Below are 16,336 nucleotides of genomic sequence, written 5' to 3'. Positions count from 1 at the left end.
CCAAAAAACCAGTACTTACAACTGTTAAATATCCCATCATAGGAATGTATGAATGTACTGTAACTTAGTCACTCTGTTAATGAGCATTTAGGGCACTACAAATAGCATTGATAAAAAAATAAAAAGAGTTAGGATGTTCAACTGTACACATAATCTTTGCACCTCTTAGTCTTTCTTTGGCATAAATTATCAGTTGTAGAATTATTCACTGGTCCCGTGGGCATTAACATTTTGAAAGCTTTTGTACATGTTGCCAAATATGCATCTTAACACATCTGCCTCTCTTGCCTTCCAGAGAGGTTGTAACAATTTACTTTCCTCCATTCTCTGTGCCTGTCAGTTGCATGACACTGTTACTAACCCCGCGGATTCCCCATAATTTCTTTAGAAATGCCACTTTTCACTGTGTACAGGCTAAAGTTTACTAAAGCAGCACTGTAAGGGGGAGCAAGAGTAATTCAGATTCCAGTAAATTCTTGTGCCTACATGCGCTGGGCACTTTGCCAGGTGCTTTCTTGTTTATTGCTAGCGAACGCCACACCCTTAGAATGTAGGTGGCATCCTTCCCTTGTCCAATCCCATGAAGCCGTGTTTGAAGACACACAGCTGGTTGGCAACATGCCCAGGACTGGTACCCAGGTCTCTTGACTCCAAGTGGGGTACTTATCTATTTATCATACTATGTACCTCACCTGCCTCATATGGCCTAGTGTATACTCTTTATGAGAGACTCTAAAATATAATCTGTCTAGTAAAATAGACGAGATGCTACAATACACTCACAGCTTACTACTTTAAGTTTCTGAGTAGAACAAGAAATCACATTGAACTCTGAAGTCAATGATCACTCTGACATCCTAGGCTCTTCTCCGTGCCTGGCCAAATGAGGATTCAACCAAAGGTGGGACCAGTGCGGGTAGGGAGGGGCCAAACCTCTTGTCCTCTTCTTGGCCAGATTTGAGAAGCCTTGAGATGAGCTACAGACAGTGAGTGATGCTGTCTGGATGGTGGGCCCCTTCAGCCCACATGCAGACCGCGGGCAGAACTCCATCGTGTGTGTGTGTGTGTGTGTGTGTGTTTTCTTTTGGTAAGCTTTAGGAATCATGAGGCTCTCTACTTGCATTCTTGGTCTTCTATACAGTATGTGCACCTTGAAAACTGGCTTTTGGATCTTTAGACACTTAAAACAGATATTTAAAGCAACTTCACTGAGACAGTCTTTTCATGTCCCCAAACAGAAGTTTTAAACTGTGTACATTAAACCTTGACCATGGTCTTTTTTTTTTTTTAAGTTTATTTATTTATTTTGAGACAGAGAACAAGTGAGCATGAGAGGGGGGAGGGACAGAGAGAGAGGGAGAAAGAGAGCATCCCAATAGGGCTCCGTGCTGACGCACAGTGCCACATAGGGCTCGATCTCACAAACTATGAGATCATGACCTGAGCTGAAACCAAGAGTCTGTGCCTTAACCGACTCGGCCACCCAGGCACCCCCATGGTCCCGTGGTCTTTATTTTTGTACTCATCATTTGATTTGCCAACAGGACAGGGAAAGAGATTTGAAGCTGTGCTATTTTCCCCTTATCTCAGGAAGGCCTGGCTGCCCTCGAAGCTCAGGAGGCATTCATGAGCATGTCCTACGCCACACCAGGGCATTTCAGGACACTGTGGGGCTGGGCCTGGCACCTGGCATATTTAGTTATGCTCACCCATTGTGCCCGTCTCCGTATTTCCTGTGTTACAATGACCTGTTATGTTACCTGTAATTTGGCCTCCAGAGCAGTTTTCTGGGGGACATGTGCTGCACAAATGCCCTTGTCACTGCTGTGAGAATACAGCCGCCTCATTCAGATCCAGGATTCTGCCAGAGTCCAAAAGTCCTGCTCTTACAAAGAGGGAAGTGGCTGCCTGGGCTTGAAGTATGTTTTTGGTTTTTTGGTTTTTTTAAAAATGTTTACTTATTTTTGAGACAGAGAGAGAGAGCCTGAACGGGGGAGGGGCAGAGAGAGAGAGGGAGACACAGAATCCGAAGCAGGCTCCAGGATCCCAGCGGTGAGCACAGAGCCCCACTCCGGGCTGGAACTCACAGACCATGAGATCATGATCCGGCGGAACCCACTGAGCACCCCCAAGCGTCCCTGGGCTTGAAGTATGTTACCAGGGTCTGGAAGCCTGCGGGGAGGGCAGCCCCAGAGGAGGCCAACAACAGGAGGAGGCGGGTTTTTATAATAAGCTCTTCTGCTGGTTCTGAGCTGGTTCCTGGTCACCATAATCTCCTCCATCCTCCAGCGCAGCTCAAAACCCAGGTGGTCTTCACGATCTCTCCTGGCAGCCGGGGACAGGGGGTGCTCAGAAACACTCCGAGGAAAGTGGCTTTGAGAGGCTTCAAGAGTGAGGACAGACATGAGAAAACAACCACAGGAGGCCCGGGATGGGGTAGAACTGGGACCGAACGGGTGGGTAGAAGGCGGGAGGAAAAATGAGCGCACCGGGCAGCTCAGAATAGAAGATACAAAAGAAAAGTGCCAGCTAGTGAAAACACTGCAAACGGACGGGTGGCAGGGCCCGGCGACTGGGGAGCGGTTTAGAAAAATAGCAATTAGCACAGCTAAAAATAAAGACCAATTTGGAGACAAAGCCAGATACACAAGGAGGAAAATAAGACTCGCCAGAAAGACAGTGCTTCGCAAACGGAACGCTCAAGAAAATGAGGCTAACGACACTCCCTTTGGGGCTGTTTTGCAGGGGAAGGAGACAATAGATAGAGCGGGGGGCGGGGGGGTGGGTGGTGGTGCTGAGCAGGTGATTGGTGGTGGGAGAGGAGAAATCGGAACCGGAGCGCAGCGTGGACCGGAGTGATCCCGAACGCTGAGCGAAAGGCCCTGCCGGAAGCTGCAGCACGTGTCCCCAAAGTTAGAGATGTGTCCCCGGCCGGCCGCGCTGTGGGGACAGAGGCATCACGCGGCGCTGGAACCCGGAGGGTTCCTGCAGAATTCCGCCGAGGCCCGCTCCTGGAACCTCCAGGCCACGGGCAGAAGGCGCCCAAGTTCCGGCGCCCGCGCCGCGCAGCTCGGCTGGGCTCGCTGAGCGCGCGGCCCGGCGGCCGGGACCCTGGCGACGCGCCACCGGCTTCGCGGCCGTGGGAGGGCCCGGCACCCGCGGAGTCGCGGGGCGGGCAGGCCCGGGCCCTCGGGGAACCTGGATCCCGGGGGCGAGAAGGCGAAGGCCGTGGGCCGCGCCCGGGTTTTGCAGAACCGTGAAGCCGAGGCTTCCGGGTCCGTGTAGCGAGAGGGGACCCCCGACTACCGCCCGGCCAAGGCGCGCGGAGCCGCGGAGCGCTGTGCGCCGGCGGCGCCGTGCCCGTTTCCCGCGGCTGCAGGAAGAGGGCGGGAGACCGGTTTGGACGCGGAGTCGCGAGGCGGGCGGGGCGGGGCCCGGGGCGACCTCTTCGGCGAGCTCCGCTGGGCGGCGGGGGGCCCCGGGGCGCACGGGCGCCAGGAGAGAGCTCCTAAGCCACGGGCGGCGCGGGCTCCCTCCGGGGCAGTGAGCCCCACCCCGGGCACGGGGTCGGGTCCCGGCGTTTGATCGCCCGGGGGCGGCCCTGGCCCGCCCGGGACCCCGAGGCGGGACCGCGGGGCCCCCACCGGGGCGGGCGGGCAGGGCGCACCGAGCGCGCCACGCGGCGCCTGGCTGGGAGGAGGGCGGCGGGGCGGGGGCGGGCGCGCCGGGGCGGTGCCGAGCCGGCTCCTCCTCCTCCTCGGCCTCCACCTCCCCTCCGTCCTCAGGCTCAGCCGCCGCGCCGCCCGGCCGCTCCTCCTTCCTCCCCGGGCGACCGCGGCGATGTTTAACCGCGCCGTGAGCCGGCTCAGCAGGAAGCGGCCGCCGTCAGGTAAGCGGCTCCCGGGCCGGCGGGCTGGGGTTCGGGGCCTCCGAGGAGCCGCCTCGGCCGCCGCTGCCCGCCCGGGGTCCCGGGCATCCTTCCCTCCCTCCTGTGTTCGGGCGCGGCTTGGCGATGCCACCCGACGACAGTCGCCGCGGACCGCGCCACTTCTCCTCGCTCCTTCCAGCGTCCCTGCGGCCGCCGCCGCTGCGGGAGCGCAAAGTCCCCCCCCCCCCCCCCCCCGAGAGGCGCTGCGGGGAGGAAGTTTGGACAAAAGGGGGAACAACAGCAGTTTTCTTTTTAGTGATGGTCTGCGAGGAGAAAGGAGATCCCAAACACCCGAAACTTTGGAGGGAGTGTGGGCTCTAGATCCGAAAGCAGAACGTCGCGCGGGGCCCTTCTCCCCTGGAGTTCTCTGCCTCTCTGTCCGCTGCGGGCGTCGTTGCGAATGATGCCCGCGCGGCGCCCAGAGGAGGCACGACCGGACCCCGGGGCACCGGACTGGCAGCGGGGCCTGGGCTGCCCGGCGCCTTCAGTTCTGCGCTGCGGAGCCCAAATGTGGGCGCGCCGAGGAGGGTGAACAGCAGGGTGGAGAATGCACATCTGTAGTTGGCGCCGGGGAGCGCTGACATTACCGTGCACTGGGCTTGGCTGTCCCAACGGACCAGCCTGAGCCACAATTCGGAGCAATTTGATAGGACAAAGAATCCACGGTGGAGACGGGACCATGCCTTTGATTCCAACCATCTTACCGTTTTTGTGCAGAATAATAGCTGTGCCCCTCTGAGCTCGTCATGTGGGCCCGGGTCTCTGTTCACCCAGTTCTGTGTTGTGTCTCCACCCGTAGGACGACCTCATGAGACAGGTACTGTCTCCTGGTATTGGCCACGTTCCAGAGGAGGGAACGGAAGCCAAGAGTCGTTAGGTAACTCGCCCCAAGTCACACTTAGGAGGCGATGGAGAAGCTGAAACCCAGGTTTGCCTGATTCTGGAGTTGGGAGGCTTTTCTGCAGTGTTCCACTCCCAAACTGACTTCTTCATGGTGCTAAGAGTCTGTGCTGGTTGGTCCGTGTCCTCTTCTCACTGACTATCATATTTTATGAGGGACATTGCAGTTAAGAGGATGAACTGGGACCAGACAGGCTGGGACCAAATCCCACCTCCACTGCTGTGGAAACTTTGTGTCTGTGCAGATAAGGATCTGCAAAATGGGAATAAAATAGCTATCCCTCTTTGAGCGCTTACATGGAGCTGGTTTCCCGTCCATTATGCAAATCATTGCGTTAATAGGACAATCCTTATAAAGTAGGACTTCGTAGGGTCATGGTAAAGAGCTTGTATTAGTGTTAGTGGTCACGTAAATCTTGCCGTGTTGTCTGAGGGTCAAAGGATTCCTTTGTGGGGGTTCATTTCAGCCAATCCCTGTTGTTGAGTATTCACAGGCCTGGGGAGTGGTAGTCAGAGCCTGGACTCTGGAGTTAAACTCCTGGTTCCCGCCCTGACTCTATCATTTAGTGATCTTGGGCAAGTTACTTGACCTCTGAGCCAATTGCTAAATTATCGGGAAATCTGAGAACTGGCTGCTAAGTCATGGATAGCTTGAAATTGGCTGTTGGTGGGTATTTATACCATGGAAATCGACAAATGTTAAAAATCAAGCTTCCCCTCCCCCCGCAGGAGAGCTGGTTTACTAGCACACCTCTGTGTCTGTTTTCCCACCTGTAAAGTGGGTTTCATAGAGTTGTGGGATCAAACACACTAAAACATATGAAGTCCCCAGTGCATTGCCTGGCACGTAATAAATGAATAATAATGGTTAGCTTCCCCCTTTCCTATGATAAACAGAGCTGCTCTGAACTTCTCTGCCTGAGTTATTCATTGCTTTGCTCTCATTTGGGGGCATACATGGTTTTGGGGAGAGGGTGTTGTATGTGTGTAGGTTCACTCCAGAAAGACTGGGGCGGTTTTAGGGATACCAGTGGAGTGTACCTCTTTTAGGGCGGCAACTTTTCAGCCTTATGAAATAGGGTTCGGCCACAAATACAAAGATTAGTAGCTAAGCATCATGGATGGGTATTTGATGCCTGATCTGAGAGCCCAATGTCCTTAGGATTTTTAGGTTGAAAGTATGCCCCACTGATGGGAAAGGGCAAATGAGGCCCTGCCATTTGGGCATCACCATCCAGCAGTGAGAAAAGAAGGAGTCAAGTGAGAAGGGGGGACTGTGGGCCTGGGGTGGAGGTACCGGGAAGCCAGCCGAGTGATCCACGAGACCCTGTGCAACATTTTTATTTGGTCATTTTGAATTGCTTTTTCTAAAGTGGCTCTCCAAATTGTATAAGCTTCCAGCCCCACAAGTGCTGGATCCACTCCTGCAGACCCCTAATATGGACCCGGCTACACTCCTGCCTCCCAGAACCTTCTACTGTAGACTTTTCCTGCTTTTCAGCAAAACCGCATTGGAGACAGGCTCTTCAAGCTGAGGATTTGGAGTTCCTAACCCCTAATTCCGAGGCTCAAAATGCTGTTCCTTATTCTGCTTTCTGAGATTTCTCAAAGTGTGTTCGTGAGCCACCTGGGGGTGGGGAGGGCATCGATAAAATGCAGCTTCCCAGGCCACACCCTGGGCCCACTGGTTCAGTCTTGGGGACCCAAGGTGGGAGGGAGAGGAGGCTGCATTTTCAACCAGTGCCCCCAGTGATTCTGATGCCACTGAAGTGCAAGGACCCCTTGAGGGACTCTGACCACCCTTTGCCCCTCACAACCACTTACGCTGTTGATGGTAACTGACGCTACTCACCTGAAAAGCAAAGCCAAAGCCACAGCCTTCCGTCGGCCAGCAGATTGAGGGGTGACCCGTTGAGGGAATCCCCACCCTGCCGGGCAGACCATGGCCCTCCCCAGGGCAGGGGGCCTGTTGTACATGATCCCGTTAAACCCTTGGGACCAGTTTCAGATTTATTGCTGGGCTTAAGTTTTCACTTAGAGGTGACAGCATCGCAATTTAATGTCTTTGTTTTAACAACCCAGCAGCTGGGCAGTCTTGGCCCCCCAGGGAAACTTTCCCTGCAGAACATCACTGGCCCAGGACTGTGGGTTCAGGGAGAGCAGCGCAAGGACAGAGTGGCAGGGCTGGGCCGCGGAAGGGGTGTTGATTTAAACCAGTGTGGTCAGCCACGTGGTCAGCGCCAGCTCTGAATGCCGCGAAGAGCAGCCTGTAGACGGTGGGGGTCAGGTGCTAATGATGCTCTTTTTTTTTTTTTTTTTTTTTTTTTTATGCCTTCATTGACTTTGTGTGGGACGGATGTCTCCTTTTGTCACTGTTAGGCATTTGGGGAACCTAAGCAGGTGCCTGGGGGGGCCATTTCCTGGGACTTCCTGGATGAACTGAGCCACTTCCCCCGCTGGGCTTGAGTAATGCCCTCCGCCTCAGGCGCTGGGCTCGGAAGCTTGCTGTTTAAATTGTACTAAATTTACTCTCCTTGGTATCTTCTGCTTCCCTCAGATAGCTCTCCACTGCAGCAGGCCCCAGGAGGGACGGTGGGGGTGGAGGGGGCCTGGGCAGGCGACAGCAGCAGCTCCCTGATAAGAGCTGTCAGGAGGCGTCCACTGGGAGGAAACAGCCCCACGCAGGCTCCCGGGGACTCATTTCCCTTCTAAGCCAGTTCGCATCCCTCCAGGCCTCGCCGAGTGCCCTTGGGTCAGCTGTGCTGCCCCCTCTGCGCTGTGCTCAGGGACCCCTCATCTGGCCCTCCTTCTCTCCTGGCCCCGTTTCCCCGTTCTTGCTGTGCCCTTGGGCGGCTGGGCATTCCCACTTCTGCCCCTTTGCTTCCCGAGGGTGTCCTCTGTCCTACGTCTTCTCCCAAAGCTGGGTCTCCCTGCTCCCTGCCGCTCTCTCCAGCCTCATGCCTCCCTCCCTCTGCCCCCGAAATGCAGCCTGTCCACTTTGTCTTTTCCTGGACAGCTGCAGAGGCCACCAAGGGGCAGGGACTTGACAGGAGCAGACCATTTAGGAGGGGACAGACCAGAGAACTCAGCTCCCTGACCCAAGTCCAGAGCTATCTGCATGGCCTCGCTCAGGATCCACTTGGTCATTTTGTTCAAATATATTTGGGGTGGGGCGCCTGGGTGGCTCCGTCGGTTAAGCATCCGACTCGGGCTCAGGTCATGATCTTATAGTTCATGAGTTCGAGCCCTGCATCGGGCTCTGTGCTGACAGTTTGAAGCCTGGAGCCTGCTTCGGATCCTGTGTCTCCCTCTCTCTACCCCTCCCCTGCTCACACTCTCTCTCTCTCTCTCAAAAATAAGTAAACATTAAAAAATATATATTTAGAGCTGAAATATGTATATATATATATACACGTATATATATATATACGTATACATATATATGTGTGTGTATATATATATATACGTATATATATATATATATACGTGTATATATACGTAATGGGGAGCTGCTAAATTTTCTTTCCTGTCTCCCTTCTTCCTTTCTCCAGTCAGGACATTATAAACAAAGCCATCATCAGCCATCTTTATCATCCCATGAACAAAAGGGCATTTTAACACCCTGAATAGTAAAGATATAATCTTGTGTAAAGAAATGTCCTGGGGACGCCTGGGTGACTCAGTCCGGTGAGCATCCGACTCTTGATTTCGGTTCAGGTCATGATCTCACGGTTCATAGGTTCGAGCCCTGCGTTGGGCTGTGTGCACTGATTGCATGGGGCCTGCTTGGGATTCTCCATCTCCTCTCTCTCTCTGCCCCTCCCCTGCTCACACTCTCTTTGTCTCTCTCATAATACATACATACATACATATATACATACATGCATACTTACATACATAAATAAACTTTAAAAAGAAATGTCCTGATACTCAGGAATCTTCTAGAAGTTGTTGCATCTAGGGAGAGGCCCTGGGTAGTCAAGGGACAGAGCTGAGAGGAAGCCCTGTTCTACTGTGCTCCCTCTTCGGCCTTTTGAATTTTGTACTATGTAAATAATGATCTCTTTCCTAAGAATAACCCAGGGCTGTCCTTACTGCATCAAGACAGCTCACTTGGTAAATATTTCCTTATCCTTATTCTCATTTCTTCACGAACCAGTGAAATAAACTCCGTGCCAGCCTGTGGCATTGTGGGCGGACGGCCATCTGGGAACTCCTGGTCTCACCTTCTCAATTAATTTTAAGTTCCGTGAGAAAGAGGGCCCCGTCTTTCACTTCTTGTGTCTGTCACGGCCCTTCCCTTTCTAGGCTCTGATGCCAACTTGGGGTTGAATCCTACCTCGTCTCCTTCTTCGCTTGCTCCTTGGAGCCGGTTTATTGAACCTCGTTGTGCCTCTGTTTCCTTCTCTGTAAAATGGGCCAAAGATGAGCCCGACTTCTACGGGTCACTGGGAAGTTGAGACAGGATATAGTAAGTGCTCAGTCAAGCAGCTATTTTTACAGCTGTCATCCTCACTGTCTCGCCCCCAATCTATCAGAAAACGTTCATCAATGTAAACATGACCATGAGCGCCAGGCACTGCTGACCCTGAGGACGACGCAGCTCTTACTCAAGAAATGCACAGTCTCTCTGATCCTGGAGGGGGGGATGTCATTTACTTGCCTCTCGATAGGGGCCGGGGGCAGAGGGGGCGGGGGAGGGCGGGGGGGGGGGGTAGTGAGGGCACATTTATGCATGACTGTCAGGCCCCCAGGGGAAGCACAGGGGCTTCTGGGAAGTGAAGAAAATAATGACAGGGTCTTCATTTTCACCCCCAGGATAGGGCTCCCGGGTAATTTTATTTTTTCTGGGTCTTTGCCTAGAAAGTGAAGATTCTAGGGAGTCTACAAATAACAGTCTGGCGTTCTTATTTCCTTCCCTCTGGTAGAAACTGGAAACCAGTGGCCATCTGTTGTTTAGTCCACTCAAAAGAGGATGTGGAGGCTTGTTTTTCCTCCAGACCCAAGGGTGTTCAGGAGACCCGCAGCCCCCTGGCCTGTCTCCCACGAAGCGTCTCTGAGAAGGCAGTGGGTTTTTGGGCTGTGTGAAGCTCCTCAAGTGGACCCTGGAGCATGGAATGTAAGGAGTGACCCCCACCTCCTTTGGCGATGACCTCAGCTTGTGTGTTGCCCGGGTGACAGCGGGGCAGGGCAGGGGCTGGGGGGAGCGAGGAGTGCAGGCACAGGTGCACAGGTGACCTTTGGAGGCACTGCCTGAGCAGTCAGCTTTCTCTGAGGTCTCTGGCTTCACGTGAAAAACGCCATGATGCCTTTTCTGAGCCCAGCCAACCCTCTGCAGCCCTGTCACCCTCTCTGGTCTTTGATGCTTGCTATTAGTAGGATTATTTTTAAGCTTTTTCATTTTTGTTATTATATTCTGCTAATTGCCATTCATGCAGACCTCCGCACCAAGGGAATTGCATGCTTGAAGGATAGTTATTCTCAGAAGTTAGATACTGGAGCCGAAAAACACTTAAGTAATATTTAGATAGAGTGTTTCCATGACCCAGTTTCTCTGGAGCCTTACATAGATCACCAGTTGTAACAAACTGATTCTCTGCTTCTAAGTTTGGAAAAAAGAAAAAGTCTTTTTTTTTTTTTTTAATGTAATATGTTTGATGTGGCATAGTTGATATGAAGTTTTAAATAAGCTTCTTGGGGGTGCACTTTCCTTGAATATTTATGGGAGTATGGCGTGTGAGTGTGAGTGTGTGTGTGTGTGTGTGTGTGTGTGTGTTGTACCAAACCACTTTAGAATTTTGGAGTGAACGTTTCTGCCTCTTCCTAGGCTTGAATATTTGGCTTGTTTTCTTTAATGATGCTGTAAGTTTTGGGGGGTACTTAGGAGAGACTCTTTGATGTTGGACGTTGACTCTGCTTTGAGGAAGTTGGTATTGAGATCTTATTAGAACATTATTTGACTGGGAAAACTGTCTAGGCAGGATAATTACCCAGACCTTCCTGCAGACTAATAGCAGGAATCCAGGCTGCAAGCATTCAGTTTCGATGAGTGTTACGGATGCCTTTTGAGTATGGATTTCCAAGGAGTTAATGTCTGGCGAAAGCCCCTGATAGATATGACATCATAGCATCTATAAATAATGCATTACGAAATACGCGGCAAGCAACCAGCCTCCGCCATCTGTATCTTTGAAATACTGGCTTTTACTGAAGCCAGAAACCACATAGAACCGCATAAATGTAAATGGAGAGTGTATGGACACTGTGTTTGAGTGTTAGATGATGCTGGCCCGGTCTCGTGTGGGTTTTTGTCTACGTAGAATTCCTTCTCAGTTTTCTCAGGCTTTCCCCGCGGTGCAGATGGTATCTTTCTCTTCAAGGCTGCTATGTTCTGGCCTTGGTGAGTGTGAGGACCGGCAGATGTCAAAACTAAAAATGGCACTCGAGTCTCATGGTGAAGGTCGTGCTTGGACCCTGACACCCCCACCCCCCGCCCCTTTCCTAGCTGGGTGACCCTTGTAAGTTACCACGCTTCATCTGTGTTTCCTCATCTGTGAAGTGGGGATAATATCAATCACACCACAGGGTCCTTGTGAGAAGTGGATGATTTAACTCACAGAAAAAGCTTGGAACAGTACCCAGCGCCCTATAAGCAATTTATAAGTGTTCACTGTTGTTATTAGCTGATGATGGATTAGTGTGAAGATCAATGTATTGACAAATAAGTATTATGCCTAGAAAAATTTGATTTAAAATGCTTTAACTTTTTTTTTTTTTTTTTTTTTTTTTTTTTTTAAGAGACAGAGAGCGAGCAGGGGAGGGGCAGAGAGAGAGGGAGATACAGAATCCGAAGCAGGCTCCAGGCTCTGAGCTGTCAGCAAAGAGCCTGATGCAGGGCTTGAACCCACGAACTGTGAGATCGTGACCTGAGCAGAAGCCGGATGCTCAACTGACTGAACCGCCCAGGCGCCCCGATCTGAAATGCTTTAAAGAGCCCAGGAGATTAAAAAAATTTTTTTCCAGGGGTGCCTGGGTGGCCCAGTCGGTAAAGTGTCTGACCCTTGATTTCAGCTCAGGTCATGATCTCACGGTTTGTGAGTTCAAGCCCCACACTGACGGCCTGGAGCCTACTTGGGATTCTCTCTCTCTCCCTCTCTCTGTCCCTCCCCTTCTTGCTCTCTGTCTCTCTTTCTAAAAATAAATAAGCTTAAAAAATTTAAAAAAATTTTTTTCCATTGCGAAAATGTTTTATAGGTGAACTAAAAACAATAAGAAAAGATAAACAGATCTGGACAAAATTGAAACAAACAAATGTTATCAGCGGTAATTCATTACTAGCTTGAGTGATCTTAAAGCTGCTAGAAAAATATGTTTGACTGTTTTTTCCCACCTGTGCATTCCAAGCTTGCTTTCTTGTGTAATCCACCGCAACCGGCAACTTTTGTCAATGAAAAAGCAAAGGGGAATATTACACCTTTATGGCTCCAAGTGCCGGGAGTTGAGAAGCTGGGAACTCTTGATTTTGTTTTATTCTTAAGTTCAGATGTAAACCTGCTTGCTATGGAGAGAGGTTATTTCTTTTTCTTATAATTATTGGACTGATTGTTACATTGAAGGTGAACTTGTAGTGAAAGTCTCCTGAGCAGGGGACCCTGAGTAGAAATACCCCGAGTTAAGGGGCAATCTCTAGAGTAGTACCAAATGGGGCGGGCCTCTGCTCAGTCTCGCTGGAGGTCAGGATAATGACTCGGAAAAGAGATACATCATTAAATGAATGGAGTGTGCAAATGCTGCTCTCTCCAGAGCTATCTATGCATGTTGCTACCAATCAAGAAGGATTAAGAAAAACAGGCGTAGCCAGAAGCCTTCATCAGGCTTTTGAAAGACAATCAGGAAGTCTTGGAAAAATTCAAACCAATATTTCTGGGGAAAGTGAGAAAACATGGCAGACAGAGTGTGGGTAGAAGATTCCTATGGTCAGGATGGTTGGGGCAGAAGGTGGGCAGAAAGGCAAGAAGGAACTTGTTTGTTTGTTTGTTTTTTAATGCATGTTTATTATTTTTTTCTTTTTTGTTGTTTTTTAAAAATATAATTTATTGTCAAATTGGTTTTCATAGTGTGTGTTTATTTTTGAGAGAGAGACAGAGAGACAGAGAGAGAGACAGCACGAGTTGGGGAGGGGCAGAGAGAGAGAGAGGGAGACGCACAGAATCCGAAGCAGGCTCCAGGCTCCGAGCTGTCAGCACAGAGCCCATGAGGGGCTCAAACCCACGAATCTTGAGATCATGACCTGAGCTGAAGTCTGACACTTAACTGACTGAGCTCCCCGGGTGCCCCGGATTTTGTCTCTGTCCAGGGCAGCAAACCCAGACACTAGTAACCACGGCCAAGGAGAGTAGTGAGCTATATCTTGGTGTCCTTTCTGAGCCAGCTCTGGAAATTCTGTGCCCTTCTGTAACAGTGTCGTGGGAGATGTATTCCTTTACTCTTGGTGGCACGGAAGTGGTAGCCCCACAGAGAACTGAGAGGAAGGGCCACTTATTTTGCAAAGTCCCCGGGTTCTGGAGCAGTCTGGGGTTCTGTGGAGGTGGTCCTTATAGGGACAGTCGCCTTCACACGTAAGTCCCAATACTGGTTCCATCAAGGAGTTCAGTTCATTTTACCCCCTGAACCTTTATTTCCCAGTAAGGAAAATAAGGGGACTAGACCAGACTAGTAGGCATTGAATTCTAAGACTTTTTGTTCGAGTGAAAGCTGGCACAGAAGCCTAACATGCCAAACGATTAGAGTATGAAATAAAGGGTAGGGGAGGTACAATTATCTCATGGTGGGGCCAGATATCCTATCTCTCAGTTAACCAGACAATCTGGTTAACTCTTTTGGCTACGTGACAATCCACCAAGTGTATTTATTTTCAAGACAGTGTGGCAGCGAAAGCCCAAGGGTGGTTTGGTTTATTATTGAAAAGAATGCCAGGAGTCTTGGAATCCTTTCAGACCTAGGTTGAAAACTTATGGGCAAAGTAGGTGTTCTGCGACACGGAGAGGAATTTGTGGCTGCCTAAGACTGTTCCCGGAATAGCCCACTTGTGTCTCTGCATTTATTTACTTAAGAGAAGGTCTGCTGAGGAAATGGAGTAAATTGTCAAGCTGTATTCAAGGACAGGACCGTAAATTGGTGAAATGCTTGGCACAATGAACCCTCTTGCAGAACTTTCTTATAATAATGACCTTTTAACTTGATTTATACTTTGTGGGGAAGAAACTCGGTGTTTAGATGCTTGCCATTCTAGCATTTGCAAAGAGAGCGGGGGACTAATTTAATATCCACGAACTGAAGATTCACTTTAGAGAAGCGTCGGGTCCATTTGTGATGTGTTCGAGTGAGTTTGCTTCGCGATTAGAGGAGTAGATTTGTCCCAAATAATTCTCTTATGTGCTCCGTCACCAATGCGTATTGAAACACAGCGCCCAGCTGGGGTTTCTGGCTTCTGTTTTGTTCAGCCGGAGTCAGCCAGTGAATGTCTAAAATCCAGGTGGTTGGGCGCCTGGGTGGCTTAGTCGTTAAGCATCTGACTCTTGATTTCGGCTCAGGTTATGATCTCACAGTTTGTGAGTTCAAGCCCTGCATCAGGCTCTGCACTGACAGTGAGAAGCCTGCTTGGGGTCTGTCCCCCCCCCCCACCCCCCCCCACCCCGCCTTCCCCTGTTTGCTCTCTGTCTCTTAAAATAAATAAAAATAAACTTTAAAAATAAATAAATAAAATAAATCCAGGTAGTTTTCCCAGATGCTGGGAGACGGTCTCAGTTGCTTGAGAAATTAACACGTGTGTTGATCCCCAATAGAATATGAAAGATCATGGGAGCTGAGTTACTATTAAGTGCAATGTATCATGATATGACTTCCCTCCAAAAATATTTGAGGGGCACCTGGGTGGCTCAGTTGGTTAAGCATCCAGCTTCCGTTCAGGTCATGATTTCACAGCTCCGTGAGTTCGAGCCCCGCCTCAGGCTCTGTGCTGACAACTTGGAACCTGGGGCCTGCTTCAGATGTGTCTCCCTCTCTCTCTGTCCCTCCCCTGCTTGTGCGCTCTCTGTCTCTCTCTTTCTCAAAATAAATAAATAAACATTAAAAAAAAAACAACAACAACAAAAGCAAAAACATTTTAAACTGTATGGCATCCTGGCTATTTGCAGCAATTAATATTCATAAGACTTTTTTTCATTTATCCTTTTCGAATCGTTTGCTTTGCCGATTTTTTAGTTAAAAGCTTATTTTCTCCTACGTTCAAACTTTTCTTTATAGAAACATGTTTCTACTTTGAAAACAAAAAGGCAATGGAGAAAAAAATATTAGGTATAAAAATAGTTCACTTGATAGATCATTATTTTAGGGAAGAGGAGAGAGGAACTAACGTTTGTTGAGAGTGCAGTGTGAGCTTCTAGATGGCTGGTGTGCTTCCTCTTTTAGTCCTTGGATAATGGGAGAGATAGGAGGATTATCTTTACCTTCTACACAGAATGTTGCCCCTTACCACACAGTTTGAATTGGCCGAACTGGGTTTGGAACCTGGGCCCACCCGAAGTGGCATTCCATGGTTTTTCCTTGACTCCAGGAAGGGGCCAAATTCTGGAGAACGAGGCATGTTTGTGCTGTCACTTCCTCTCAGGCGAGTAGCCACAGTGTGTTAGCTGGAGGTCCCCTGTCCCCTTTCCTTCAGTCAAGGGACTTTGCAGGTGTCTTGAGGAAGAGAATGCATCAGATGTGCAGGTGCAGACAGTCATTCATTCATTCAGTCTACACACAGAGGAACAGTGTGATGCTGAGCCATATTGGAGCCTGAGGCAAAACGAAAAATCAGTAATACCCATCCTGTCTTTATTTAAAATTTTGATATTTTGCTCATGATGGAATTCTTTCCATTAATTTTGATTTTTCAAAATCATGCATGAAAATACCATTTATGTTCATGCCTGAGGTTTTTTTTTTTTGGGGGGGGGCAACCCCCTGATATTTTGCACCTGCAGCCAGTGCTCCCTTTTCCCACTCCATCCCAGCCCTGGTACATACTTTTATTTATGTGCCAGGCAATGAGCCACATGTTGCAGATTCAAGGTAAAGATCTACAGAAGCTTTCAGACGATTGAGTCAGTCGTACAAATAATCACAACACAGCACGATAATTACAAGACTGTGCACAAAGTGTGATGGGGAAGGAGTAGCCATTGAGTCGGGGTCCCTGGGAAGATGGCTTGAATGAGACTTGAGGGCTGCCTGAGGGTTGGCCAGTGGTCATGTGGATGGAGGAAGGATGGATGGAGAGTGGTAGAAAATGGCAAGGCCCTTTTGTCATTGCTCTGAGCCTCAGTTTCCCTAACCTGTAACATGGAGAAAATGACAGTGCCTACTTCATAAGGTCATTATCAGGACTGGAATGATTTCCCTGGGTTAAGTGCCTAGAATATAATTATCGTGGCACATAATATATATTTGATGATGATGATGTTG

At 49.9% G+C, this 16,336-nt stretch overlaps 1 protein-coding gene across 2 annotated transcripts in view; it reads left to right on the top strand.

The window, feature by feature from the left end:
* The first annotated feature begins 3,769 nt into the window (after positions 1 to 3,769).
* RGS10 (regulator of G protein signaling 10) overlaps positions 3,770 to 16,336 on the top strand; it is a 41,472-nt gene continuing 28,905 nt past the window's right edge. The window contains exons 1-2 of one of the 2 annotated variants that reach the window (XM_042960126.1): positions 3,814 to 3,889; positions 9,757 to 9,947. In XM_042960126.1, the coding sequence (XP_042816060.1) occupies positions 9,941 to 9,947 (7 nt within the window). In that variant the 5' untranslated portion in view covers positions 3,814 to 3,889; positions 9,757 to 9,940. Of the gene's footprint in view, positions 3,890 to 9,756; positions 9,948 to 16,336 lie in introns of both variants that reach the window. The other variant, XM_042960125.1, reaches the window with a different exon arrangement.

The sequence above is a fragment of the Panthera tigris genome, chromosome D2, assembly GCF_018350195.1.
Source record: "Panthera tigris isolate Pti1 chromosome D2, P.tigris_Pti1_mat1.1, whole genome shotgun sequence".
NCBI lineage: Eukaryota > Metazoa > Chordata > Mammalia > Carnivora > Felidae > Panthera > Panthera tigris.
This window is presented reverse-complemented; position numbering and strand designations above follow the sequence as displayed.